We start from the raw sequence: 27,620 nt of genomic DNA, 5'->3' as shown, positions 1-27,620 counted from the left end.
AATTCTGACCTTAATCTCAGAACTCTGACTTTTTCATCAGAATTATTTTCAGAATTCTGAGGGGGAAAAAAAAGAAAATTCTGAGAAAAAAGTCAGAATTCTGAGATTACAGTCAGAATTTTGAAAATAATTCAGAGGGAAAAAAAGTCAGAATTCTGAGGGAAAAAAAAGAAAATTCTGAGAAAAAAGTTTGAATTCTGACCTTTAATTTTCCATAGAATTCAGACTTTTTTTCTCAGAATTCTGGAAAAGAAGAAGAAAAACAAAAAAACATGTGCCCACTTTTTCCCCCCAGTGGCCATAATCCTCTTCCATACTAATCCTCTTCAGTACAACTACAGAATTTTTCCATAATTTGCATGTGACGTTTGTATGGTTTAAAGGTCCTTATTTATTTATTTATTTATTTATTTATTTATTTTTAGGAAATTCAGGACTTATTTGTTATCGATAGAAGCTGAAAGGCGTATCAGCGGGACCAATCACAGAACTCTAACTCTTTCACCATGACAAAATGCAGATACAAAATAACGCATACAATTTTAATCAAAAAAATTAAATCAAATAATTCTATAACAAATATATTCAAACTGAATTTAACGCCGTTAAAAGAAGCAAACAAACAAAATATTTCTTTACATTTTTTTTGTGTTTTACGCGCCCGTGATGACGCAATCACTGCGCGACGATGCCTAAGAAGATTTATATGAGTTCCCAGCAGGTAGTCAAACGATGACAGCAAATTTAAAACAGGCCTTAAAAACCCACTTTGGGTTCGACACCTTCAGGTCTAAACTGCAGGAAGATGTTGTTAAAGCAGTCCAAAGAGGTAAGTCGGCTCATTTTTCCTGTCTGCCTCTCTGTTAGATGAACGTTAGCAAGCTAACATAACTGCTGTTTGTCTTTAGTTTTGAATGTGAGGTTCAGTTGGTTTTCACAGACAGTGAGAGACAGAATAATGTGTAACACGGTGGTCTCTGTGGTCTTCCTGCAGGTGACAGGGATGTGTTTGTGTGCATGCCTACTGGAGCAGGAAAGTCGCTCTGCTACCAGCTGCCTGCAGTGCTTGCTGAGGGCATTACTCTGGTTATATCCCCGTTAATCGCTCTCATTCAGGTTAGCGTCTGTCTCTAGCTCCTGAGCTCCAATCCAAAACCTTCGAATAAGTTTTGCAGTATCAGGTTTGCTTTAACCCCTGTTCGTGTTTCTATCCAGGACCAAGTGGATCACTTGAAGGAGTTAAACATCCCTGCCTGCTCCATCAACTCTAAGCTCCCAGTGAGTGAGCGCCGGTTGATCCTGGCCGACCTGGGGAGCAGCAACCCGAAGCTAAAGCTTCTCTACATCACTCCAGAGATGGTGGCCTCGCCCGCGTTCCAGCCCTGCCTGATGGACCTGTGCTCCCGTGGCTTGCTGTCTTACCTGGCTGTGGATGAGGCTCACTGCGTCTCGCAGTGGGGCCATGATTTCCGACCAGACTACCTCAAGCTGGGTGAACTGCGGGCTCGATTGCAAGGAGTTCCCTGTTTGGCCTTAACAGCAACAGCACCCAAGAATGTACAGGAGGACATCATTCAGTCCCTGAGGCTGTCCTCGCCGCTTTCTTTTCTTACACCCGTCTTCCGGAGTAACTTGCACTATGATGTGATTTTCAGGGAGCTGCTGCCAAACCCATACGTCCACCTTTGTGCCTTCATTAAGAAAACATTATCACTTGGAGGTGGATCTAACGGACAGGTTTGTAGACTGTAGGCTGTCATGTGTTATCCTTTTTACAAACAGAAATATTCAGATAGAGTAGCGACAGTTTGCCTAAGGGGTTTACATTTTTGGCCACAAGTTTAAAAATACTCATCATGGGCATGAATGTCATGCAAATTCTGAGCTTTTAATTACTTTTTTTTAAACTGTTCTTTTTGCATTGGGGAATGATTGTATGTGACTTTAAAAAACAAGAATTGGGTGCAAAATAATTGACTTGGGATTTTCTCTGATCCACACAGTGTCGAAAGTGTAGATACAGGCTCCATAAATAGATACAACCCCTATAATTAGATTAGATTAAATGTCCCTTAGCAAGTTGCATGTTGACCAGATGCTTTTGGTACCCAACAGTTAGCTTCTAGTTTAATTCTGGATGGATATTTGAATACTTATTGTGGCAGAATTGGTAGAGTTCTTTAAAGTGGTTGATTTCCTATCAATTCCCATCCTTAAGCATCACTTATAAAAAGGTTTAAACGACTTTGCCATTTACATTAAAAAAATAATAATAATAAAATAAAAAAATAAAATAAAAAAAATAAAAAAACAGAACAAGTTTTTAATTATTGAAGCATTTTAGCAGCTGTATGTTTTACTTCTAGAATGACTTTTTGTTAAATTTTATTTCAGGATTGTTTGTGTGCCTTTTCTCTGTTTTATAACATTTCTGTTGTTATTAACGGCTTGATTGAGCTCACACAGCATTTTCTTGTGTGAATACAACTGATTTTGTTGCCTAGAGTGGAGGAATAACACTCTTTGCCATTTTCTTTCATGCAAACTCTGGCTTAATCAAACTGTCTGATGTTCGTAAACAGGGATGTGGGATTGTGTACTGTCGGACCAGGGAAGGTTGTGAGACGGTAGCTCACCAGCTGACGAAGCTTGGAGTCGTAGCTAAGCCGTATCATGCAGGTAAAATTATTTTACTTTATTTTATTTTTTACCTCCTTTTTTTTTTTTACCTCCTTTTTTTTTTTGTTTTGTTTTTTTACATCTATATAAACTGATCAGGCATAAGATTATGAGCACAGACAGGTAAAGGGAATAACACTCATTAATCCTTCATTGTGGCACCTCATAGTGGGTGGGAAATATTAGAGAGCATTTTGTCCTCAAAGTTCATGTGTTAGCAGGAAAGGACTGGATCAGAGCATCACCAAAACTACATCTCTTGTGCGGCGTTCCTAGATGCAGTTGTCAGTATCTATGAAAAGTGTTCCAAGAAAGGAGCAGTGGTGAACCGGGGGTAATGAAGGCTGGCTATCCAAGAGATTAGCTACTGTAGCTCAAATTGCTGGACCAGAGAGCAATGGAAGAAGGTGGCCTGGTCTGAATCACATTTTTTGTGGATGGTCAGATGCTTAGTTACCTGGGGAACAGGATACCAGGATGCACTATAGGAAGAAGGTGAGCTGGCAGAGGCAGTGTTGTGCTTTGGTCAATGTTCTGCTGGGATCCCTTGGGTGACTTTGGGTTACTTTGACTTGTACCAACTACCTAAGCATTGCTTCAGACTATGTTAACCCCTTCATGGGACTTGTATTCTCTGATGGCTGTGGCCTGTTTGAATGGTAAATGGCCTGTATTTGTATAGCGCTTTACATGTTCAGTCATCCACCCATTCACACACACATTCACACACTAGTGATGGCAAGCTACAGCCGCCACAGCTGCCCTGGGGCGCACTGACAGAGGCGAGGCTGCCTCCCACCGGGCCCTCTGACCACCACAAGTAGGTAACGGGTGAAGTGTCTTGCCCAAGGATGTGCTGGACAAACAAGTCCAATCCACGGAGGCCCAACCTCGCAACTTACAGGACTTAAAATATCTGCTGCTAACATCTTGGTGCCCAACACCACAGCACACCTTTCTGGGTCTAACGGAGTCCCATACCTCGATGGGTCAGGGCTGTTTTTTGGCAGCAAAAGCAGAATGAGCACAATATTAGGCAGCTGGTCATGATGTTATGCCTGATCTGTGTATAGGATGTGTAAAATTGAGTGTTTGAGCTCTACTTTTGTAGGCTTGAAGGCAACAGATCGGACAGGGGTACAGAATGAGTGGATGCAGGGGAAAGTGCTGGTTATTGTGGCTACCATCAGCTTTGGCATGGGAGTAGATAAGGCCAATGTCAGGTGAGGCTGCAAATGCACAGTTATCACTCGCATTCTTCTTGTATCTAGTTTTTTTTTTTTTTTTCCCCTGCCATTGTGTATTCAAATGTTTCTGCAGATTTGTAGCTCACTGGAACCTCGCTAAGTCTCTGGCCAGCTACTACCAAGAGTCTGGGCGAGCGGGGAGAGATGGCCTGCCCTCCGCCTGTCGCACATACTACTCCCCGAGAGATAAGGAGCAAATTAATTTCCTCATTCGGCAGGAAGTGGCAAGAAAGCAGGTCAGATTAGCAGCAGAGCAGGATGGAAAGCTCTTTGCTGCACAGTTTTTATATGTGTTTAAATGTGTCTGCAGGAAAAACGGGGCTTTGCAAAGGACACTGACAAAACCGCAATGACTGACTTTGAAGCCATGGTGTCTTTTTGTGAACAAGAAGGGTAAGTAAAGGATTCACACATGCGGTGACAGGTTATAATTATTGTTATTTTTATTATTATTTACATACAGATCAAAGCATAACTGACAATAAGTGCAGGCTTAAAGCATTACATCATAACATAACGCCTTCACCTGTTCCACAGTATGTAACGTGCAGTTTTAGATAAAGAGTGCATTTCTGTTTCTGGACAGCAGAGGGCAGATTTCCTCTCTTACCATCCTTTGAAAGCTGCTTCCTGCTTGAGGCTCTTGACTAACTCAGAAGTCTGACTGCCAGTTCTCATTACTTTAGAGTGACACATCATTATGTTTAGAAAGCTCTGAGAAAAAACAATCCAATCGGGCATTCCCAGTCATTTCTCACCGTTTGCCTAAAGTTAGTTTCATACACGTGTTCAGTCCTGTATGGTCCAAGAAGTTACTGCCTGATTCACACACAGCTGGAGTTGGCCCTGCCCTGTCCTCAGGGATCGCTGTTGGGAGTGCAGTGATGCTCCAAGGAATGTGGACTCTCCTGAAAGCCTGTTGACTCGAGCAGGTGTGTTTGGCAGCGTTGCAGGACATCCTTTACGGTGTTTGGCAGGTGTTTTGTTGTCCAAGGGTTGAGGTTCTTTAGTGCTGCACAGCATGCACCCTGTACAATTCTTGTGTGTGTGTGTGTGTGTGTTTCTAAAACACGATCAGGACTCGCTGTGTGGAGAGCTTGCAGTTGTGTCTGTTTTTGCTCAAAGGTCGGGACCCTTTAGCTTCCTCTTGCGACAGCAGCAGCTGCAGCAGCCGCAGCAGAAGCTCGCGCAGGTCACCACTGTGATGAGCAGGACTACAACTGTGGGAGAGCAGCAAATAAACAATGTCATGACCAGCTTATTGATGAACAAGCAATGTGGGGGAAAAAAACATATCGACCAAAAACTCACGAATAAAAGTTAGCAGGACGAAGAAAGCTCCCAGCTCTATGGGGTTGGCGTTGGGCAGACCTTGAAGCTTGACCCAGATTCTGCCAAGGAGGTTCAGCGTCTGTTCTCTGGCATCCATCCTAGTGAAGACAGGTATACAGCACCTCTTTTATTTCCCTTGCAATCTAGGTATTTCTCCTGTTGCTCACTGGTGACACTGTGAGTGGGGCGAGGTGGAATTGCTATTTACATGTCAGAGCTAAGCAGTTTTTCAGCCTGTGGTTTAGTGGGCGGGTTGTCATGAGAAGGCAGGAATCTCACTGCCCGAGAAGAAACGTGTGTCTGATAGAAAGCGGTAAATGCACTGGTGCTTTTTCTGTGCCTGAACAATTTTAATCCAACCGGGTTTAAAAGTGTTCTGGAGGAACAATATTCTGCTCTGTCATGCAGGCTGTAAGAGGTGGGGATCGAACCGCCGACCTTCGATTAATAGAGAAGCTGCTCTGTTTACGAGAGTATGGTAAACAGACGGGCTGATTCACATATGGGTTGAGTTAACAAGAGGAACAGAACGAGGCCCTTCTCTGTGATAAATGTGTTAATCAGACGGCTCTGCAGACACTTCAGTGTGTGCAATGGGCGGTGGTAGGGTGGCAAGTCATTGAGCTGGTGCTGAATTGCTGGAATGGGTGTGACAGCGTGTGGCATTTCTAGTTTTGAGAGTTCTTTGTAACTAACACTTGCAGTACGAAGCATAAAAGGATAAAAACTATTGAAAATAACTACAATATGAGTTATTACACTGGCACTGAGGACAAAGCCTGGAAACTTGGGGGTCAACATGACGTCTTGATAATTCAGAGGAGTTATGGTAGTGTATCCTCCTTCTGATCACATGCTTTTGAGTATTCTGGATGTAAACATCCTGGTTCCAGAAGTGTGGATAAGGTGGTAATACTATCCAAAGTACACTGTTAGAAATCAGGATACTGTGGCATACCTTAGCCAGGTTTCACAGCTTTCTTTGTTCTCAGTGGCCGAGCTGGTGACAGATCAGATCAGGGATCAACTCCACCCACAGGATCTGTAAACCTGCACTGTGTAATTTATGCAAGTGTATGTGTCTCGTGTTCCTTGTCAGAAACCTGTATCACATATACTCAAAACCAGGATGAGATCGGGGGAAGATTTGCATGATCACAAGCTAACTTGTCCTTCCTGGCTTCGAAAATTTAAATGTGGGGAAAGGTTGTGCTGCATTGCTTTAACTGTGTATAAGTGTAATGTGTTGTTTCCAGTAAAATCCAGTAATACATATCTGCTCTGCTCACTGGAAAAAAGCCACAGAGCTAACTCAGTACTTTTATAAAAACAGCTTAAATGGGCCACATGTATTATAGCTATGCTACACACAGTGATGTGGGAAATTAATGCTACAAAATATTTTCATGCTATTTTTTAAAAATCCTAGTATGAAAGTGTAAGTCAGGAGAAAAGGAAGGATTGATTTTCCAACCATGCGGGCTGTTCCTACCTGAGACTAGGGCTGCCACAAACGATTATTTTGATAGTCGACTAGTCAGCGATTACTTTTGCGATTAGTCGACTAATCAGATCATCATCCATTGAACATACAGCATACAGCTTATTGCACCAGCAGCATCTGCTCTTATATAACTATCATTAGCTTTCAGCTTTAAGTGTTTAAGGTATGTGCTAACTAAAAATAAAGACAAGATGATAGTTTATTAAATTTTAATGACATTTGCAGAGTGTTTCGGTGGAGTTTAATAAACTCCTTGCTATCTAAAATATAACAGGACACCGGAGTAAATTCTCCAGCATCTCACACTTCTGATGATCAGCTGTCTGCTTGACGTTTATTCAGCTGTGTAAAAACTATAACTTTAATCTCATCCAAACCGATTTACTCAGGAACAAATAAAACACTGAAAAAAGCCAAACAACATTTTGAAGTTATCTAAGTGACTTATATATCATGTTTAACCTGAGTAGTGAAAGACGGCGGTGGGTTTGAAAACGATCTGCCGGGAGTCCGGTGTTCTCACGGCTCTAGTTAGCCTAGCCCCCGGCTAGCTATCGAGCTAGTGGGTAACAGATGCCTCCGAAAACGTCGGAGCGCTTTTGAAAATATGTGGTGTCTTGATAAACTGAGCAGATATTTGAGGTTTACACAGCTACATTCTCGCCTGAAAATATGTTAAACGTTTATTTTGTGACCCAGAAAGAATAATATTAAAACTAACCAGCTGCCGCCATTGTTGGAAACTAAGCAGGGCCGCGATGGGCCGCGCTATGAATTCTGGGACACAGTTTCTTCTTCTTCGGGGTTTAACGGCAGCTGGCATCCTTGGACATGCAGTGCTGCCATCTTCTGTTTCAGTCCGTTATTACACTCTTAAATCCTACTACTGATTCCTGCGTCTTTTGTGATCTTACAAAGCTTCAAACGACGCGTCGACTATTAAATTAGTCGTCGACGATTTTGATAGTCGACGTAATCGTGACTAGTCGACTAATCGTGGCAGCCCTACCTGAGACCGTGAGCTTGTGTGGAACGCGATGCTGATTAATAACAGATTTTGGAGCTGACTGTATGTTCGTTAAAACGATGAACAGTATTTACAGATCACATGCATGTGACTCTGAGAAATTCTCTATTTTTAAACACATTTTACACATTCGTCTGCTTGAATTGTTTTTCTCACGCTGCGCTCGCACAGAAACATTTAAAAGCACTTACCTGCTGATCGGAAACTTCTTGTCGTTTCTTTGTTTGTTTGTTTAGTTTGGGTTTTTTTTTGGTTTTTTTGTGAAACTTGGCCGAGCCTAAACTGTCAGAAATCGCAAAACCAGTTGGCAATTAGGAGTCGGTCGGAAACGTGTCATTCTCTTCTTTCCCCTGACGGAGCTGCCAGCTGAGTGCCTTTGCTTTAGGCTGCGTGCTAATTTGTTTGTGGGGACGTCATCCGGAGGAGGAGTGGTGCTCGGGCGAGCCTGAGATTAGCGGTGGAGGTTGAGATATAGTTAAGAGGGTTAATTCCACTGTCACTGATGACAAACTGCACGTGAGGGGGGGAAAGTAGACGATAACAAATTTCATCCGGCGCTCTTCTGCCCTCTTTCACGCTGCTCTGACTCCTCAGTCGCTTTGAGTCTTCTCATCTCTTCCCCTCTTCCAGGCTTCTTGTTGCTCCCTTTGTTTGTTTTCTTTGGTTTTTTGATTTGTGGCTGTCTCATACGCGCACATACAGAGTAGTTACTGCTGTGTCTTACTTTTCTTTGTCTGCCTCAAAGGCTGTTTTCTCTTTGATAGTCCTGCTTCACAGAGCTTTGTTTGCCTCTCTGTCGTTCCCCACCTCTTCTAGTGCTTCTCTTTGTTTCATGAAAGGGAAGGTGGCAGCATTTCCACTTCTAGCAAGGTAGCTGGTATGTTGCTGAAATGACTCGTCTAATGGGCTGTTTCCCAAGTGCTGGTGTGTGTGAGAGAATACTGGCCGTTGCGTAATGCTGGATATGATAGTGTGATACAAGAGACCTTTTTTCTGAAAAGAAAATCCCGTCTAAAGCAGGGATTGTGAACAGAAACATGCTGCAGAGGAAGCGGGTGACCTGCTGTCAGACATTAATAGTATTTATTTATTTTTTTCAAAAACCTTGAAATTGTAAGAAAACAACGCTGAACGACTGTTTCCAAATCCAGACTTTGTGCCTCTGCATCCATCCTTCATATCCGTCGATAACAGTTAGTTAGGGTTAGTGTTGATGCAACTGCGTTGTGTTTTTCATGGGACAAAGAGTGGCGCTTGACCTATTTCATAACAAAAGTATTGATTATGGGGATTGATGTGGTGGTTACACAACAACTAAAAGATCAATATTGTTTCTAAAACATTATCAGAAAGATGAGATGATGCCTTTTTGCAACTGCAAACTGCAGAGTGTGTTTTCTTTAACTCGTCTGTTCAACGGTAGCTCTTTTCTCGTCCTGCCACCAGTTGCCGCCATGCCACCATCTCAAAGTTTTTCGGCAACACGGCGCCGAACTGCGCGGGGGCCTGCGACTACTGCCGTAACCCCAAGTTGGTGCGAGCGCAGCTGGAGAGAGCGGCCACGCTCAGCACCAAGATCGGTGCGGCTCAGAGCAGCGAGCCCAAGGGAGCGTTCGGGTTCCAGTCGGACACTTATGGAGGAGGAAAGAAGGGTTACGGCTTTGAAAGGCAGGACGATTTTTAGTGATGTTGTGTGAAATGTCCCGCTTGCATTTATGACTTGATGGTTGATCCTGTAGGTTAACACCGATGTTTTGCTTCGCAGGTATGATGAAGGGGAAGGTTATAGTGAAGATGATCCTTTTAAGAGGAAGAAGGAGTTTTCTGAGCTTTTCAAGAAGCAGATGAGCATGCGCAAGGTGATTACCACAAAAAAAGAAATAGAGAAAATCAGCTCATACTCTTTGGGTAAAATATATACGTTATTTCTAAATGTAAGGACAGCATCTCCAGAGTGTTTGTGTTGTGCCTCTGCACATCTGTAAGCCATCTGGGGCTATCAGGCCCTGTAAATGCTGCTTTTGCTAAATGGCTCCCACATGTTCAGTGGAATTTTTACAACATTTGAACTAAAGTATTCCTCATCAGGTCCAAGAGGAGGTTGGCCAAACTGTTTATAACATAGCATAAAAAGCAGGAATGCCATGATTATTTAAAAAAAGTAGAAACTGAGCAGGAAGAACAAACAAGTCATTATAGTGTGTGGAGAGTTATGGAGGTTATTGATGCCTCAGGGCTTCGTTGCTCAGAGCTTCATTTAAATGTTGCTAGCTTAAAACTATGGTTCTTTTATCTTTCTTTCTTTACACATTAAAGAGACATTTTGCACTTCAACTACAGATGCACAGGCTTTTGGACGATGATAAAATGTTGTTAATTGTGGTGGATATTAAATCAAGCCATCATGATGCGATTGAAGTGCCAACTTTCAGCTTTAACTCTGAAAGTTTTTACAAAACTGTCGCATTAGCTGTTTGGAAGCTACAGACATTTGTACACACAGTCCCCCGTTATCCGTCTTTGTGTTATTTTCATGAAATGTTAAGCAGAAGAATATCAGAGGTGGATTCCAAGTGTTCACGGGAACTGTGAATGTGAGCTCCAAAGACACGCTGGAGCAAGTGAGGGAGGCATCATTAGACTGAAAAAACAAAGTAACTATCAGAGAGAGAGAGTGGCCAATCACACAGTCATGTTCTTTCTTAAAAATGCTGAATGCACTGACCAGCTCAGCAACATCAAAACGCCTGAAAAACGTGGATGATGACAGAATTATTTCTATGGTTATGAAAAACATCCTTAAAATGTCTAAAAAAAAAAAAAAAAGTCCTTAACAGTCATCATTAACAACGTCTAAAATGGAGATTGCTCGATGAATGGAAACAGAAAGGCTAGATCACAAAATATCCAAAAGAGCCTGAAAACAGTTCAGCGCTGAGAGAAATCTGGAGATGGAGAGAAACGGCTCGTGATTAGAAGCATACCACATCACCTGTCAAACATGGCGGAGGCAGTGATATAGATGGGCATGTGTGGCTGCCAGCGGATATAGATCACTAGCTTTTATTGATGATGGTGACTGCTGATGGATGTGCACAGGCCTATACTCTCTGCTCAGATTCAGAAAAATGCTGCAAAACTGATCAGAGCTTCACAGCACAAATGGAAAATGACACAAAGCAACTCAAGAGTTTCTGAAGGAGAAGAAATGGAAGATTCTTCAATTGCCAAGCCAGTCAGCTGATCTCTAACCAACAGAGCATGCTTTAAAGTTATTAAATACAAAGCTAAATGCAAAGAGACTCACAAAGGCCTTTCATACAGTCAATGTGAACAAGAGCCAGGGTCCTGATAATATTAGTGGCCGCCTAATTAAATCTTGTGCTGATGAACTCAGTCCTATATTTCAGGTTATTTTTAACAAATCCTTGCAAACACAACATGTGCCCTCTCTTTGGAAAGAAGCAGTCGTGGTTCCTGTCCCCAAATCTAGTCGTCCAAAAATTCTAAACGACTTCAGGCCTGTTGCCCTCACTTCAGTTGTCATGAAAGTCTTTGAAAAAATCATCAGAAATGTGATTATGAAAGAGACTGAAGGTCAGCTAGATCCAATGCAGTTTGCATACAGGCCCAACAGAGGAGTGGAGGACGCACTTTTGACTTTACTAAATCTAATTCTTAAACATGTAGAGAGTAAAGGGACTTTTGCAAGACTTCTTTTCATTGATTTTTCTTCGGCTTTTAATACAATACAGCCCCATATTTTAATTAAAAGACTTTTAGAACAGTTTGAAATCAGGAAAAACCTGGTGGGCTGGATTTTAGATTTTTTAACTGACAGGTCACAAAGAGTGAGAATAAATGGGGTTCTGTCTGACCCAGTGTTCTCCTCCACAGGTTCTCCTCAAGGGTGCGCCCTATCACCCTTATTATTCACTCTCTATACAAATATGTGTCAGAGCAGACATGAAAACAGGGCCATCATTAAATATGCAGATGACTCTGTTATTGTCAGCTTACTGAAAGAGGGTGAAACTAACCACGGTCCAGTCATTGATGACTTTGTTCAGTGGTGTGAGGAGTCTTATCTCCAGCTGAACATATCTAAAACAAAAGACATGGTTGTTGATTTTAGGAAACAACAAAATGGGCAAGCAGTCACTTTAATTAAAGGTCAGAAAATAGAGCAAGTACAATCATATAAATATCTTGGGACCATAATAAATGAAAAACTGAACTTTGATCAAAATTGCAAATCAGTTTGTAAAAAGGGTCACCAGCACCTTTATTGCCTTAGGAAACTTGTTCATTTCCACATTGACCAAAAAATTTTAACTTTGTTTTATCGTTCTTTTATTGAGTCTGTTTTATCCTTTTGTTTGGTGGCATGGTTTGGTCAGACCTCTGTCACAGAGAAAAACTCTCTAAATCAGATAGTGAGATGGTCCAGTCGTCTGATAGGTGAGCCACAGTCTTGTTTAGCCTCCCTGTACTCTAAGCAGGTACAGAGGATGGCTTTATCAATCCTTAATAATGGTTCCCATCCTCTAAGGGGTGAATTTCAGCTTCTTCCCTCAGGACGGAGGTTTCTATTTCCGAGATGCAGGACAAAGCGTTATAAAAATAGCTTTGTCCCCGTTGCTGTCACTGAGTTAAATAAGAACTGTTTTTGATTCGAAATATTAAAGTATGTGTCACAGTGAGTTTTATATATTTACTAGGTATGTGTGTTTTTAAAGGGATGTCAAATGCTGTCATTTTTCTGTAAAGCAAATTTACCTTGCCTTTAGGTATAAATAAAGTTACCTTACCTTACCTTACCTAAACAAGAAGCAACTGAAGGTGGATGAAGTCCAGGCCAAGCAGCTCAAGGGGGGGAAACGGCAGTCTACGCTTCATCCAAGTATTAAAAACAATCTACACTCAACAAAAATATAAACGCAACACCTTTGTTACTGCTCCCATTCCCCATGGGATGGACGTAGAGACCTAAAATTCATTCCAGATACACAATATAACCATCCCTCCCAAACAGTGGTCACAAATCAGTCCAAATGTGTGGTAGTGGGCACATCTGCTATATTGAGATAATCCATCCCACCTCACAGGTGTGCCACATCAGGATGCTGATCTGACATCATGAGTAGTGCACAAGTGTACCTCAAACTGCCCACAACAAAAGGCCACCCTGGAATGTGCAGTTTTGTCTCACAGCAAAATGCCACAGATGCCACAAGCAATGAGGGAGCGTGCAATTGGCATGCTGACAGCAGGAATGTCAACCAGATCTGTCGCCCGTGCATTGAATGTTCATTTCTCAACCATAAGCCGTCTCCACAGGCGTTTCAGAGAATATGGCAGCACATCCAACCGGCCTCACAACCGCAGACCTCGTGTAACCACACCAGCCCAGGACCTCCACATCCAGCAGGTTCACCTCCAAGATCGTCTGAGACCAGCCACCCAGACAGCTGCTGGAACAATTGGTTTGCACAACCAAACAATTTCTGCACAAACTGTCAGAAACCGTCTCAGGGACGCTCAACTGCATGCCCGTCGTCCTCATCGGGGTCTTGACCTGACTCCAGCTCGTCGCCGTAACAGACTTGTGTGGGCAAATGCTCACATTCGATGGCGTCTGGCACGTTGGAGAGGTGTGCGCTTCACGGATGAATCATGGTTCACATTGTTCAGGGCAGATGGCAGCTGAGAATGTCCCAGTTCTTGCATGGCCAGCATACTCACCGGACATGTCACCCATTGAGCATGTTCGGGATGTGCTTGACCGGCGTATACGACAGCGTGTACCAGTTCCCACGAATATCCAACAACCTCGCACAGCCATTGAAGTGGAGTGGACCAACATTCCACAGGCCACAATTGACAATCTGATAGACTCCATGCGACGATGTGTTGCACTGCATGAGGCAAATGGTGGTCACACCAGATACTGACCGGTTCTGGGACCCCAGACCCCCAATAGTGCAAAAAACTGCACATTCCAGGGTGGCCTTTTGTTGTGGGCAGTCTGAGGTACACCTGTGCACTACTCATGATGTCAGATCAGCATCCTGATGTGGCACACCTGTGAGGTGGGATGGATCATCTCAATATAGCAGATGTGCCCACTACCACACATTTGGACTGATTTGTGACCACTGTTTGGGAGGGATGGTTATATTGTGTATCTGGAATGAATTTTAGGTCTCTACGTCCATCCCATGGGGAATGGGAGCAGTAACAAAGGTGTTGCGTTTATATTTTTGTTGAGTGTATATTAGTTTCTCCAGTTCATTTTAATAAACAGTTAATGCAGAATTATTTGATAACCCCTTGAATTAAATGAGAAAGTCTGCACATTCAGTGATGTGATGTGTACAGAGGCAAAACAACAAAAAATTGCGTCGTGGTCCCAAAGCCGTATATAATAAATGCTCACTGTTGTCTTCTATGTTCTGGCTTTAATACACGTGTGAATACTGAAGGCTTCCCTTCTGCCTGTGCTCGTGTTTATTTAGGGTAACGACAGCAGTCAGAGGGAAGAGTTTGTTCCTCCAGGTAACGTGTAACACGAACAGTAAAAATGATTGTGAATAACTCTCTCTGTCCTGTTTTGTAACCGGTGTTATTCTGCTGTGTAGATATCGACTGCCCGCTTAGAGAGGCCAGCAGCCAGAGAATTCCCAAGCTCAGTGTAAAGGTACAAGACAAAACTTGAACACTACGCACACATTCCTCATATCTGCTGCATTTATGAACACGTCCTTCAGCGACTCAGGCCATGTGATGAGAAAAGCAGCGTTAAAAAACCCAAAACGCAGCAGCTTAAAAGGCTGTGGCTCGTTGGTGTTTGACATTTTGTACAGTAAAAGCAGAAAGTGAGCGTTTTCCAAGGCGTTAATAAGATTCATATTGTATTTCAGGCCAGAGAGCACTGCCTGTACCTCCTGCAGGAGGCACTTCAAGGCCAGCAGGGGGCAGAAGATGCACTCAAGTACTTATCTAGATTCATTCAGATTTTTTTTTTTAAACATTTTTCCTCAAACATAAAAATACTGCAAAAAAAAAATAAAAAAAAATACATATAACTAACTTTTCTCAAAGTGTCGGCATTTGTCTCTCAGCTCTGACAGTCTGTCCTTGGCGGTGGATATTGAACACGAGGTCTTCAGAAACAGCAAGTCCTCTAACTTGTACAAAGCTGTGGTGCTAAAGAAGGTAAGTGCAGGCTTTTTGTTAATGTCTCATTGCCATATAGAGGGAAATGTTTATGCTTAGCTCTATTATTCTGTCAAGGTAACAGAGATGAAGAAAGCGGCACCTGCTTCAGCAGGTCGAGATAAAGCAGAAGGTGCTAGGAGCAGCAGCGGCAGCGATTCCAGAGAAACAGAACTCAAAGAGGCTGGATCCTCCTCTTCATCCTCGTTTTCTGATGAGCCGCAGGGGTTCACGCTGGCATCTGAGGTGTACTCGGTAACATTGCTTTTCTACTTTCCCAGATTTTTTTTTTTTTTTTTTTTTTTTTTTTAAAGGAAAACTGGAGGTTTTTGTGGCTGCAGAGTATTCAGAGGAAAACATGTTTTCTTTCCCCCCCAGCTGAAGCGTAAGAGGGTAGGGGCAGGCCAACGGGGCTCTTCTAACCCCTTCATAACTGCTAAGGATTTAATAAACCCCTCCATGTTGGAAACAGGGGCTAACAAAGGTAGGACAAGCGGCGGATTTTTCAATGGCTACTCAGGAGAAACCATTATGCAGGGAAAAGAAGCCAACACAGATGCATCATCGCCCATCAAAGCCAAAGCAAATGCCGTCACGACCTCCCTGAGCAGCCCGACTAAAGGAGGCAGAGCCATGAGCAAGAAGCAGCAGAAGCTGGCGGAAGCAGCAAAGAGTTTCCACAACATTTCTCATTTTTTCATGAAGAAACATACTCCAGAGAAAAGCCAGGATGAGGAGGAGATGCCGAGGGAGCCCGAAGCCACTTTATCTCCCGCTCCAGCTTCCATCTCCCAGGAATACATCAACCAGGAACCACACTCACCTGCTGCGTCAGAAGGAGAGAGCAGTGCTGCACAGTCAGAGACTGAGGATGTGATCCTCGTAGAAAGCAAATCTGAGATAATTGTTATACCTGATGATGACGAGGAGGACGGAGCTGATATTGCAGAACCAGTTCAAGAGACATCTGAGCAGGACCTGACGTCCATCACAGAGTATTTGATTCTTAATTTGATCAGAAATAGCGGGAAAAAGCCTTTTATTGACTTTTAACTGCTTTTTCTTCCCCCTGTTCTCCCACAGACAAAACAAAGACGAAGAAGAACTTAAACCAAGTGAAGAAGAGGTTAACACAAGTGAAATTCCCGGGGTAGGTGTCTGTACACCCACAAAAGTCCTTCTTGAAACAAGTCTTTCCGCTCAGCAGTTTGAAGCTAGATGAAGTGCTCCAAAGGCTTTATAAGTTTGTCCAAAAATAAGACTTTTGGACAAATGTATAAAGACAAAACAAGACAAAGTAAAGTTTTAAGAGATTAGAGTTTGAGCATGATAATCTGTCTTACACTCAGATTGGGGTTTTTCCACAGGAAGTCAGTTGGCATACAATTTTAGCATTCACTGTATGGACAAAAGAACTGGGCCACCTACACATTCAGCAACTGCTCGAGCAACTCATGGAAACTCATGACATGAAGCTCCTGGCGCACAGTTTCTGTGCTGATGTTAATGCCAGAGGTTTTGAGCTTGTCAGTTATTCAATCAGTGGAGCTTTAGCAACTTTTACGAAATACCAAATAGCGTGTTCGACAAAGCACCTGAAGTATGCAGGAGTGGGTCGAAATCTGTCACTCTTCAGTTTTCCTTATAATTTCCTGCATAGCTTCAGACAATATTGAATTATCAGTATAGAAAAACACATTTAGCCTCTTTCCACAATCCACACAATCTAAATCCAAAGTCTCGTTTTTGTTCAGCATAATTTCTCTTTTCTATAACAGACTGAGCATCAGCATGATGGGGATAGATATTAGTTTTAATAGAAAACTCCTCATTAAAGTCCATGTTGTAAAGAAGGGATGTCAAACTCATTTTACATCGTGGGCCACGTACAGATCACTTTGATCTTAAGTGGGCGGCCCAGTGAAACTCCTTTCTGATAGTGTAAAGATGTTTAGCCACACATTTAATCCCCTATATTTTTAAATATATCTGTTCTGTGAACCATCTGTAAAAATCATAAATTTCTCTAGTATGTTGTGAAGGAACAGTAACACTCTGTTATTTAATGGTTTATCTCTTACTTAGAGATATCTCTTAGGACCATGGGGGGAAAGCCATTAAACATATGAAAATACAGTTAAAATTCTAAAATTTATACCATCCTGTACATTTTCCAAAGATATCCAGATTGGAGTCTTTGGCAGGCCAAACCATAGATTTCAGTTCTGCCTGGAGTCCTGAATCTGACTTTATGCTTGTGAACAATCATGACATGTGTGTCCAGGTGACAGATGACATGAAAACCATGACGGAGTCTCCCCCTCCGGCGAAGCGCAGCCGGCCCGGGAATGAGAGCAGCAGGAGAGTAACCTTCAACCCCAACGTGCAGGAGAGAGCCCTGCACCCAGCCACTGACTCGCCCAAGCCTGTAACACTTAAGGAAGCAGCTGATATCGTGGTCCGCTACCTGGACCCTTTTTACACTCAGGGAAAGTTTGCCACAAAGGTGAGCGAGTGCTGTGTTTGTAAAAAAAAAAAAGTAGGTTTGCGATTAAAAGCAGAATGATTAAAATTCTTTCTTTATTTTGCAGGAGCTGTTTAAGTCTTTCGCTCGCTACCTGTCTCACCTTCTTACAGAGGGAAGGAGCAGGGGGAAAGGCCAAGGTAAAGGGTGCATGGGAAATTTCTAACTTGCAGTTTGCTTTGTGTGCTGGTCCTCTTTAACTCCAGCCTCTGGGTCCACAGTGAAAGCAGAGGCCAAGGCTCTCATCAAGAAGTTCTTCAGCAGCGTCCAGCGCTGTGAGAGCGAGGCAGACTGGAAGCACCTTAAGAGACCTCACAGCTGTAAAACCACAGCCAAAAGTGAATGAATGGGGGGAGGAAATATGTAGCCCTTCCTCTTTGACAGTGCCTAAACTTCTCCGGTTACGATGACCTCAGGCTTTGTCACAGATGCCTGCTGACGAGGTTTATGGTCCACTTGCTGCTATTTTGTTATTCTTTTAAAATGTTTTCCAGGATGGTTGCTGATACTGTAACTTGGGTTAATAAATAGTAAGCAATAAAACAGGGACAGTTTTGCAGCCTGAGAGATCAGACAGATGCATGTGTGAGACTTCTTTTTAAACTGCAAACTGTGTGTAATTCACATGGTCTTATTACATCACAGTGCAGAGTTATGCAGACCCAGTGGTGCTTGGAGCAGGAAGCCAGCTGAGGTTTTTCACAGGCTTCTCATAGCAGGAAAAGCAGAGGTGTAATTATTGGCATTCAAACAACAGCGTGCGATTTTGAGCAAGCTGGTTTGGGGATCTTCCAATGTTGCCATACTGGAACATTTAATCCCTTCTCTTTTTGTCTGGTTTTTTTTTTTTTTTTTGTGTGTGTGACAAGTAAAGGTGTGTCAGAAAGCTAAAATACTAGTTTGTTGTACAGTGTCTGCAGCTCTCTGTTCAGGAAACATTAAAAATGCTGTCACAGTTGTCCTCTGATAGCCGTCTGTCACGTTTAAGATGACATTCGTGGTTGGGTGGTGTTTAAAGATGGGGTCGTGAAGAGCAAAAAGACTTTGAAGCTGTTATTATTTTCTTTTTAATAAATTTTTTGTGCTATTAAAAAGGGAATAAATAAGCCATGATTTCCTTGTTGTTTCTCTGACATTAGAAAGTTCAAAGTAAGTCATTGAGATTTATTCTCTGGGGACGGGGGAGGACGGGGGGTGCGTGTGTAAGTCAATGGGGGAATAAAATGCACAAAACACATGTTTTAATGCTTCTGTTTCTGGCAGACTATCTTACTTGCTCTTAAATTTTATGTTTTTGTTTATTCGTCTTAAATACTGGAACCAGTTTTGTTTTTTTTTTTATTCATGCAATCTACTGTGAAACTGTCCAGCTTGAATTTTCCTGTATTTAAAAATATTCTGTCTCTCAGCAGGGGGAGAATCTGTGATGCAGGGCTTTTTCTTTTTCTTTTCATTTCCTAAAACATGGTTTCCAATGATGAAAGCATATAAAAGGCGACTGTATCAGTCCCCACAGTCGGGAAGAAACCAAAAGCAAAGATGGCCACTGAGGCCCAGCTGTGGGGAGTCCTGGTGGCCACAGTGGAGCCAATCTGTGCTGCAGATTGTTCACAATAAAGTCTGTGTCGAATACAAAGTACCAAACAGTGTGAGACGTCTCTTATTATTGTTGTTATTATTAACTGTACAGGAGACGTCCCTGGTGGGGACGCTGTCAAGTAAACGATGATGTCATCTTTAGTAGTGCTGCTTTCAGGAACTCCTGCTAACGTAGGACTCAAGAGCCTCCCACACTTTTTATGAGTAATGTCATTGCTTATGTTGGTAAATACACAGTAGTCAACATCATTTACGAAAAGGGTGTGTATATATTTTAATCTTCATGATTATGTGTTAATTTACCTACATTATAAAGAATCCGGCCCTTTTTGGCCACTTAAAATGTGTTTATAGTACCATTATGTTTTACTTGTTTCAATTTCCGCTGGCCCTTTTGGCCAGATCTCTCTTTTGTAAGCTTTGGATAGTGGCCGGATCAATCCAAATATCAATAGTATTGATACGAACGCTGATATTGGTATCGGCTCAATATCAATATTTGCAGTACTGCACAGTAAAATGGTCTGTTAAAAAAAGTCTATTAACCTCACTGATAGGGTAAAAACAGCACTGAATTCTTTAAGGGAACAGTAGAAGAAGAATCTCAAAAGACTAACGTTGCAAACAGCACTTTTCTCCCACAGCACATAAACGCAGCACCAGCAGCGCTCGGTTACTCGGTTGCCGCCAGGCTGCCAGTCTGCGTCCGCTGCTGCTGCTGCACATCAAAGCCTGATGAGACACCGAGGAGACGCTGTCAGCCTCCTCCAACCTGCTTCACGTCGAGGCCGCTCGGATGCGGGGTGCTTCATATCTGCGGACGCTTCGAGAAGAAAAAGGAGAAGGAGCAGGTGCACCGAAGTCCCCGCCGCCGAGGTTTCCTCTCTCTGAGTGATTTGGGGGGGCTGTTGTTCGTTGTCACTTCCGGGCGAGCAGTCGGTACCACCGGCAGCTCACATCGCCGGCGGAGGAGGAGAAGAAGAGGAAGTTCGGCAGCATCGATGCTTCGCGCGGGGAGGATGGAGGAGTTTGTCACGGAGGAAGAGGAGCCGTGGTACGACCAGCGGGACCTGGAGCAAGGTGAGCCCACTCCTCCCAACCCCACCCCTTTTCTATTAGCAACCGCTGGCCCCCGGGTGTTCATGCATTTAGAGGTGGGTGGAAAACCGGGAGGAGGTTGCACCTCTTAAAGGCAACTCATGCACGAGTTGGAGCTGCCTGCCCTTCATCTCATCAATTACTCCGATCCTGTCAGCGGTGGTTCGGACAGCAGTCCTCCTGTCAGACTGACTGAATGTCTTCCTCTCATCTCAAGCTGTTTTTCTCTCTCAAATCCATCAGCCCACTTGCTGTGGAGCTGCATGACGTTATTTTGAGTGTATGTTCCTAACAAAAAGGTCAGCACAGTGTGTGCAACAAATCCCCAGAACTTTGTAGATTTTTGAATAAAATGAAAGAAGCAAAGAGCAGCAAAGGCAGCTCAGACTGTTTATTGTTGCTCCTCCTTGCTGCTGTGTGACCAGCCCTGCCAGAAAAATGGCTTTAAAAGGCTGCAGTTTCACTGAGAGTGCGTCTGAGGAGAGCTGTGCTCTGGAAAGCCTGCGTCCTCCTGCAGCAGCATCACCCCATCTCCTGATTACCTGCTGACCCAGAGAGCTAAAGCAGCTTTGTAGCGTCATTGTGCAGCATGCATGGAGAGGCAGGTGGATTTGACTCCCTGTGTGTGTGTCCATCATCAGAATTTCATCTCAGCATTATTCAGCATACAGACTAAAGTCATTAGCCCCCCCAACCCCACTCTGTCCCCATCCCGCAGGCTGATCTGATTAGGGAGCCCCAGACGAAGCCTCCTTAGTGGAGATCAGAGATTTGAGGCTTTTCGGGGTCAGACTGGAAGCGTAATTACCGTCAAGCTCTCACTGTGCCACACAAATACACTGTGTGCACTTTAGAGCCTGGCATCATTTTGCCCCAGAAATGATGCTGCGTTATGCAACTTTTCTGCTGCCGGATCTACTATTTGGTGACACCACCCCCCTCGCCTACCCACCCCCTACCTCTGTGTGGTTATTAGAATCAGGCAAACATGGAAAATGAGTCCTGGCAGATGGTGTGGTTAGTCCTGCAGCTTCATCTGACCTGTGAGGGGGGGCCTGTTGCATGAGGAGTTAGAGTTCAGTCCCTGTGATAAGGATGACTTTCTCAGCAAGGCCTCCTGCACAGAACTCAGAAGTTATATAACAGAAGACTCTCGGCACGTGCCCGCCACAGGGACAGAAGCGGCGCCGTGACTGTGAGGTGCCGTGCGAACTCTCCTCCAACGCCTCTTCCTCAGCTCATTAGCGCTCTCCGGTTCAGGCTGGAGTTTTGCTATCTCTTCTGTCTTGTTGAAGCATGTCCTTGCCTCCCCTCGCTGCGTTTTAGGCGACAGAGAGGATGCACAGCGTGCACAAATGGAGCTTGTTAAATATGTTAGATAAGGCAGAGGTGTTACATGCAAATGAGCCCAATCGGATCTAATCTTTTGGGTTTTACACCTGCAGAACTGCATGCATGCAGGCTTGTGTTTTTATCCTCTGCGTTGGGTTGAAAAAACACTCCATTCACTGCTCAGTAATGGATGTCAGTGCCTCTCTGTCTCCTCCCGTCCCTCCACTCCCCCATGTTTGTTATGAGCTCCAAGTATACAGAGCCAGCAGGATTCTCCTCCTCCTCCTCCTCCTCCTCCTCTTCAGTCCAGCTTGTTTTTATCCACCAGAGGAGAATGAATAATGGATGCTTCACGCTGTGTCAGAAAATATCAGCAACTGTTAAGGTGTTGTCAGAGCTCAGGCTCCTGCTGTGCGCACAACTGCAGGCTTTTATCAGCATGATGTGAAGAGAAACCAATCTGCAAGACAACTATTGTGATCTTTAAAATAAATGCACGGTAATATTTGGTGCCTGTTCTCTTTATCTTGGTTTTCATTAAGTCATCCACAAACAAGCCTGAACAACTGGTTTTAGCCGTAAAGCCCTGAGAGCGAACTCTGCTTATGTCTGTCCTTCTCTCCCATCTCTCGTCAGACCTGCATTTGGCAGCGGAGCTCGGCAAGACCCTCCTGGAACGCAACAAAGAGCTGGAGGACTCTCTGCAGCAGATGTACATCAACAACGAGGAGCAAGTGCAAGAGATTGAGGTGTGCTACTCCTGGGCTGCTGCCTGTCTGTGTTCCTTTCCTACTCAGTTATGGTATAAAGTGAGGGGAAGAAATGGCAGAAAGCAGCACGAGTGTGTGAGAAGAAAAAAACACGTGCAGAATGCGTCAGCCTCTTCACAGCTCAAAATCTGCATGTGGTGTTAGCGACGAGGCTCACCGAGGGTAAAGTAAACACCTGATGAGAGCCTCTGAAAATGTATTCTCAGTCTTAGAGATAGACACACAAAGTCAACGTATCGAACAGGCGAAACCTGTATATAAACTCGCTAGCCACTATATTAGGAACACCTTACTAGTACTGAGTTGGACCCCATTTTCCTTCTGCGCTGTCCTAATTTTTTGTGGTACAAATTTCAAGTCAAGTCAAGTGGCTCTATTGTTATTGCAACCATGTGCAGTGATACAGTACACAGTGAAACGTTCCTCCGAGGTCATGGTGCTACATATGACATATAACAGACAATCTACACAGCGCTGCATAAAGTGCAATGTGCAAAAAAACAAAACAAAGACAGTGCAACACCAACCTGAACAGAACGATACAGACACAACACAGTGCATGCACAACAGGGCAATAGAAATGTGCAAAAGACTGAGCATTGTGCAAAAAGCCACTTGGTATATGAGGGTGTGTGTGTGTGTGTGTGTGTGTGTGTGTGTGTGTGTGTGTGTGTGTGTGTGTGTGTGTGTGTGTGTGTGTGTGTGTGTGTGTGTGTGTGTGTGTGTGTGTGTTAATCCAGTCACTGAGTGTTCGGGAGTCTGACAGCTCGGGATAAGAAACTGTTTCGCAGTCTAGCAGCGAGGGCCTGATTACTCCGGTATCTCTTGCCCGAAGGCAGCAGGGTGAAGAGTGTGTGTGGGGTCCTCCACAATGCTGTTGGCTTTGCAAATGTACCAAAGTGAGGTGACTGTGGAGCCCATTTAAGTACACTGAACTCAGTGTCATGTTCAAGAAACCAGTTTGAAATGATTAGTTTTGTGACATGGTGTGCTGTCCTGCAGAAGGTGGATACACTGTGGTCATAAAGGGACAGGCATGGGCAACAACAATACTCTGGTGTCTGTGGTGTTTAAACTATACTCAGTGGGAACTTATTAGTGCAGTGTGCAATTTTGTGACCTTGTGTAATTTGTAGCCTCAATTTCTTGTTCTTAGTTGGCAGGAGTGACAGCTGGTGTGCTCTTCTGCTGCTGCAGTGTTCAGAGATGCTCTTCTGCTTACCTTGGTTTTAATAAGTTGCTGTGGACTTTCTATCAGCTTGAAGCTCTATGGCCATTCACCTCTGACCTCTGACATCAACAAGGCATTTTCTCCCAGAGAACTGCCGCTCTTTGTTCTGACCATTCTCTGTAAACCTTTAAGTTAGATTATTAGATGTAGATTTTCCAGTGTTCTGGCTTAGATGTCTCACAGTTTTGACTGACACTACCCACGAGATGAACTTTTAACCCATATGAACCCCTGTGAACTGTAATTGTATAAACGTGTGTATTTGGGTTAGTTTGCATTCTTTAAAGTACTTCTACCCTGTGCTCCCAGGACCAGTCTGTTCTCCAGATGTAAACCATTAAGATCCTCTCATTTTAATTGCAAACATGCGTCTCTTGCAGTACCTGTCCAAGCAGCTGGAAATGTTGCGGGAGATGAACGAGCAGCACGCAAAGGTGTACGAACAGCTGGATGTGACGGCCAGAGAGCTGGAAATCACCAATGAGAAGCTGGTGCTGGAGAGCAAGGCGTCGCAGCAGAAAATAGACAGGTGACCCACAGCTGCTTTGAGCCCACGCTTTCACTATACGTGGTTGGCCTCTGTGGGAAAAGCAGCGAGCCTGATGTAACAGTCACTTCGTAATCAGCTGAAGAATGTGAGCCTTGCTGCGCTGACAGACCACTCCCTCCACCTGAGCAGCTGGTTTTAAAATAATCGGATTTAAATAATCAGGGATTACATTATGTTATGTTGGTTTGTAATGCTGAGTCATTCCAGCATTGAGATAAAGGTATGGTGTAATCAAAATGGAAAAAATCAGTGATCTGTGTGTGTGCATGCCTGCAGGTTAACCAGCACCATGGAGACCCTACAGAGCCAGGTGGACAGTCTCACAGCTCGGGTTGAGGAGCTGCGAACTTTGGAGGAGCTGAGAGTCCGCAGGGAGAAGAAGGAGCGTCGCAAGACCATCCACTCTTTCCCCTGCCTCAAGGAGCTCTGCACTGCTCCGAGGTCACTGAGCGTCAGGAAATGATTGGTGTCTTTGCTGTCTGTAACATAGAGCTAACAGTAACTGTAACATGTCCTTTGTATGCAAAAAAGTATTTCATTTCTTAGTTTTTTTGCATATTTGTCACTTTTTTCCAGATCATCAAACAAATACTAGACAAACATAACCTGAGTAAATGCAAAACATAGTGTTTAAATCATGATTTCATTTATTAAGCGAAAAAGGTATCCAAACCTACACGGCCCTGTGTGAAAAAGTAATTGTTCCTTAAAGCTAATAATCAGTCATTGTCAATGAGTCTTTCACATCTTTGTGAAGGAATTTGGACCCACTTTTCCTTTTTTTAAATTCAGCCACATTAGAGGTTTTTTAGCATAAGCGGCCTGTTTAAGCATATAAATCTGATTGAAGTCCAGGCTTGGCTCCAAAACTTTCACTGCTTGTTTCTTAGCCATTCAGAAGTGGACTTGTTGGTGTGCTTCAGGTCATCGTCCTACTAGATAACCAACCCAGTGAGGCCTTGGTATGGCGAGTGAAACCGAACTTTTTTTCTTTCCAAAAGATGTTGTTAATCACAGTTAATTCCTGACTTAACAAGAGAGGCAGTTACTTTTCCACACAGTGCCAGATAGGCTTCAGTAGCTGTTTCCTTATAAATGATGAAGTCATCATCTAAAAACTGAATTCTGTATTTGTTCAGGTTATCTTGGTCTAGTATTAAAATTAGTTTGATGTAAAACAAAAAAACCAGAAGGACTTGAATGCTTTATCACTGGACTGTATTTATAGTGTGACTGTGCAGTGTTTGTACATGAAATTTGAATGAGATTGGCCACAAACGCAGCTCACTGAGTGTTTTTTTCCTGTAAGGTATGAGGATGGTTTCCTGCTGGCCAATCCGGGTAGCGTGGACCTGGCCGAGCGACAGCCGCTGGATGAGGAGAACGACCGTCTGAGAGACATCGTGTCGTCGCTGCACTCGGCCATGGCTGCAGAGCGGTCCAAGCGGGAGGGTGCAGAGAGGGAGTGTGCTGCTGTGCTGCAGGAGTTTGAGCGCCTGGAGCAGCGTCTCCTAGGAGCAGAAGGATGCCAGCTGCGGGTTCAGGAGTTGGAAGCTGAGCTCCAGGAGATGCAGCAGCTCAGGAAGTCCAGGGTGTGTCTGATTGGTGACATGGAAGACGGCCTAGAGAATCTGCTCAATAACGGCCCTGAGACTGACACTCCAGAGGAGAGCCCAGGGCAGGAGGACGGAGGCGAGGGAGGTGCTGGAGAGGCTGGGCAGCAAGGAGGACCGGTGAGAAAAAGCTGCAGCGACACAGCCCTGAACGCCATCTCAGCTCGTGACGCAACCGGTAGACGGCAGGGGAGCTACGCCCTCCACGCCAATGGCGTGCGCAAACGGGGCATGTCCATCCTGCGGGAGGTGGACGAACAGTACCACGCGCTGCTGGAGAAGTACGAGGAGCTGCTGGGGAAGTGCAGGCGTCACGAAGAGAGCCTGTGCCACGCAGGGGTGCAGACCTCGCGCCCCGTCTCCAGGGATCCCTCCATGAAGGAGTACAACATGGCCGCCGCGGGGCCTTCCACCTCCGGAGACGTCGTGATCGCCGCCGCCCCTCCTACACCCCCTCAGACTCCCTCCACCCCTGAAGCCCTGGAGGGGATCAGCAGGCAGGTGGAGCAGGTGGACAAACGGCTGAGCCAGAACACGCCAGAGTACAAGGCGCTGTTCAAGGAGATCTTCTCCCGACTGCAGAAGACAAAGAGCGACATGAACACGAGGAAGAGCAGAAAGACTAACAAGTGAGGCAGAAGCATTTCACTACATATCGTACTGTGTATGACTGTGTACGTGACAAATAAAATTTGAATTTGAATTTGATGAGATACTACAAACATCTCAGTTTACCAAACTGTTTAAAGGCTTCCCATTTAACCGTTTGGACACCCTTCACTGCTGTATCCTGTTTCACATGAAACTGCCAAAGGGATGGAATGCTTCTCCTGACTGTAACTGACAAACTATCTGAACGGAGGGTTTTGTTGTGACGTCATTTGTAACTGATGCTAAAAAAAAAAAAAAAGATAAACACTGAAGCCAAATAACAGGCCAACTTTCAGAAGCTTTAAAACTTGCAGCATTTACAGCATGCATCTGGCTGATAACACAAAAAAAGCTAAATCTGTCTTTGAGAAACAGGAATCGCAAGCTTTTGAATGGCTCAATGAGCTTAAAGCTTTTTGAACTCACCGGATAGCACAAAAGTGTACCTCCTGAACAGGCAGCGATGCTTCTGCATCTTTTTCAGGGATTTATTTCATCATTTCCACACTGTGCTGTCACATGATCCAACTTGTTCCTGTAATAGGCTGTTTTAATGTTTCCTGTTGATTAAAATAACTACTGCATCAACCATGTTCTCCTTTTTTGTTTTTGTTTAAACCTCTGCCAAGGTGGTTTAAATACATGTTTTTGTTACTGCTTGCATGTGTGCTGCCAGTCTGTCTGTAAATGCAACAGCTCGGAAAGTTTTGAATGAATTCTGATAAAACAGATCCATCAAGCTCAACTTTATGATTTATTAAAAATCAACAAAAAGCCTTGTAACTTAGAAACTACGATTCTTAACATGTACAAAGTAGCCTGTAAAGATTTCTAACGTGTCACATTTGACCTCTGACCTCTCCTTCAAGGGCAGTAGATGATCCAAAAGTCAAAGTGATAATACTATTAGCCGATTTTTTTCTTACTGCCATTATTTGCATCGACAACATATCCCCAATGATATATGAGGATTGTAAATATCATGGTACTTTGGACCTCTGACCTCTTCTTCGAGGTCAAACTTTTAAAAATAAGACATGTTAAGAAACCCTGCTTAAAACTCTGCTGCCTTTGTTTGTACAGTGGGGCAAAAAAGTATTTAGTCAGCCACCGATTGTGCAAGTTCCCCCACCTAAAATGATGACAGAGGTCAGTAATTTGCACCAGAGGTACACTTCAACTGTGAGAGACAGAATGTGAAAAAGAAAAATCCATGAATCCACATGGTAGGATTTGTAAAGAATT

The 27,620-nt window shown here is 43.8% G+C and overlaps 2 protein-coding genes and 1 long non-coding RNA gene across 4 annotated transcripts; 2 read left to right on the top strand and 1 right to left on the bottom strand.

Moving 5' to 3' along the window:
* Positions 1-687: 687 nt before the first annotated feature.
* recql5 (RecQ helicase-like 5) lies at positions 688-18,981 on the top strand. Its single transcript, XM_085403519.1, has 19 exons — positions 688-829; positions 995-1,116; positions 1,216-1,737; positions 2,583-2,679; positions 3,791-3,902; positions 4,000-4,162; positions 4,237-4,319; positions 9,236-9,457; positions 9,555-9,648; positions 14,308-14,347; positions 14,431-14,489; positions 14,713-14,783; positions 14,914-15,007; positions 15,086-15,262; positions 15,386-16,002; positions 16,091-16,157; positions 17,292-17,513; positions 17,599-17,671; positions 17,753-18,981. Exons 1-19 carry the CDS (start codon positions 733-735, stop codon positions 17,875-17,877), a joined length of 3,057 nt encoding a protein of 1,018 aa, XP_085259645.1. The 5' UTR covers positions 688-732; the 3' UTR covers positions 17,878-18,981.
* Positions 4,352-8,713, bottom strand: LOC146671320 (uncharacterized). Of its 2 annotated transcripts, XR_014911435.1 has the most exons (3): positions 7,981-8,713; positions 5,238-5,356; positions 4,352-5,146 (listed from the first exon to the last, which is right to left on the bottom strand). It is a non-coding gene; the product is annotated as an uncharacterized LOC146671320 (long non-coding RNA). The 2 variants fall into 2 exon arrangements; XR_014911434.1 differs by lacking the exon at positions 7,981-8,713 and having other exon boundaries at positions 5,238-5,788.
* Positions 18,982-19,444: 463 nt separating the features above from the next.
* cdr2l (cerebellar degeneration-related protein 2-like) lies at positions 19,445-26,983 on the top strand. The gene is made up of 5 exons (XM_085403520.1): positions 19,445-20,210; positions 22,197-22,309; positions 23,942-24,090; positions 24,388-24,552; positions 25,421-26,983. The coding sequence occupies exons 1-5, from the start codon at positions 20,132-20,134 to the stop codon at positions 26,355-26,357; spliced, it is 1,443 nt and encodes a 480-aa protein (XP_085259646.1). The 5' UTR covers positions 19,445-20,131; the 3' UTR covers positions 26,358-26,983.
* Positions 26,984-27,620: the final 637 nt, after the last annotated feature.

This window comes from Rhamphochromis longiceps, linkage group LG4 (assembly GCF_057381845.1).
Source record: "Rhamphochromis longiceps isolate RC_006_pf linkage group LG4, R_longiceps_female_GT1.1, whole genome shotgun sequence".
NCBI classification, from domain to species: Eukaryota; Metazoa; Chordata; class Actinopteri; order Cichliformes; family Cichlidae; genus Rhamphochromis; species Rhamphochromis longiceps.
The sequence above is the reverse complement of the archived record's forward strand: the minus strand, read 5'-3'. Positions and strand labels throughout refer to the sequence as shown.

Bases quoted from the DNA above. Each gene is read 5' to 3' on its own strand.
- recql5 (XM_085403519.1), top strand. From the start codon at position 733: ATGACAGCAAATTTAAAACAGGCCTTAAAAACCCACTTTGGGTTCGAC. The intron at 14,348-14,430 runs GTAACGTGTAAC...TCTGCTGTGTAG, and splicing joins GGAAGAGTTTGTTCCTCCAG to ATATCGACTGCCCGCTTAGA. The intron at 14,784-14,913 runs GTACTTATCTAG...TTTGTCTCTCAG, and splicing joins GGGGCAGAAGATGCACTCAA to CTCTGACAGTCTGTCCTTGG.
- cdr2l (XM_085403520.1), top strand. From the start codon at position 20,132: ATGCTTCGCGCGGGGAGGATGGAGGAGTTTGTCACGGAGGAAGAGGAG. The intron at 24,091-24,387 runs GTGACCCACAGC...GCATGCCTGCAG, and splicing joins TCGCAGCAGAAAATAGACAG to GTTAACCAGCACCATGGAGA. The intron at 24,553-25,420 runs GTCACTGAGCGT...TTTTCCTGTAAG, and splicing joins GAGCTCTGCACTGCTCCGAG to GTATGAGGATGGTTTCCTGC.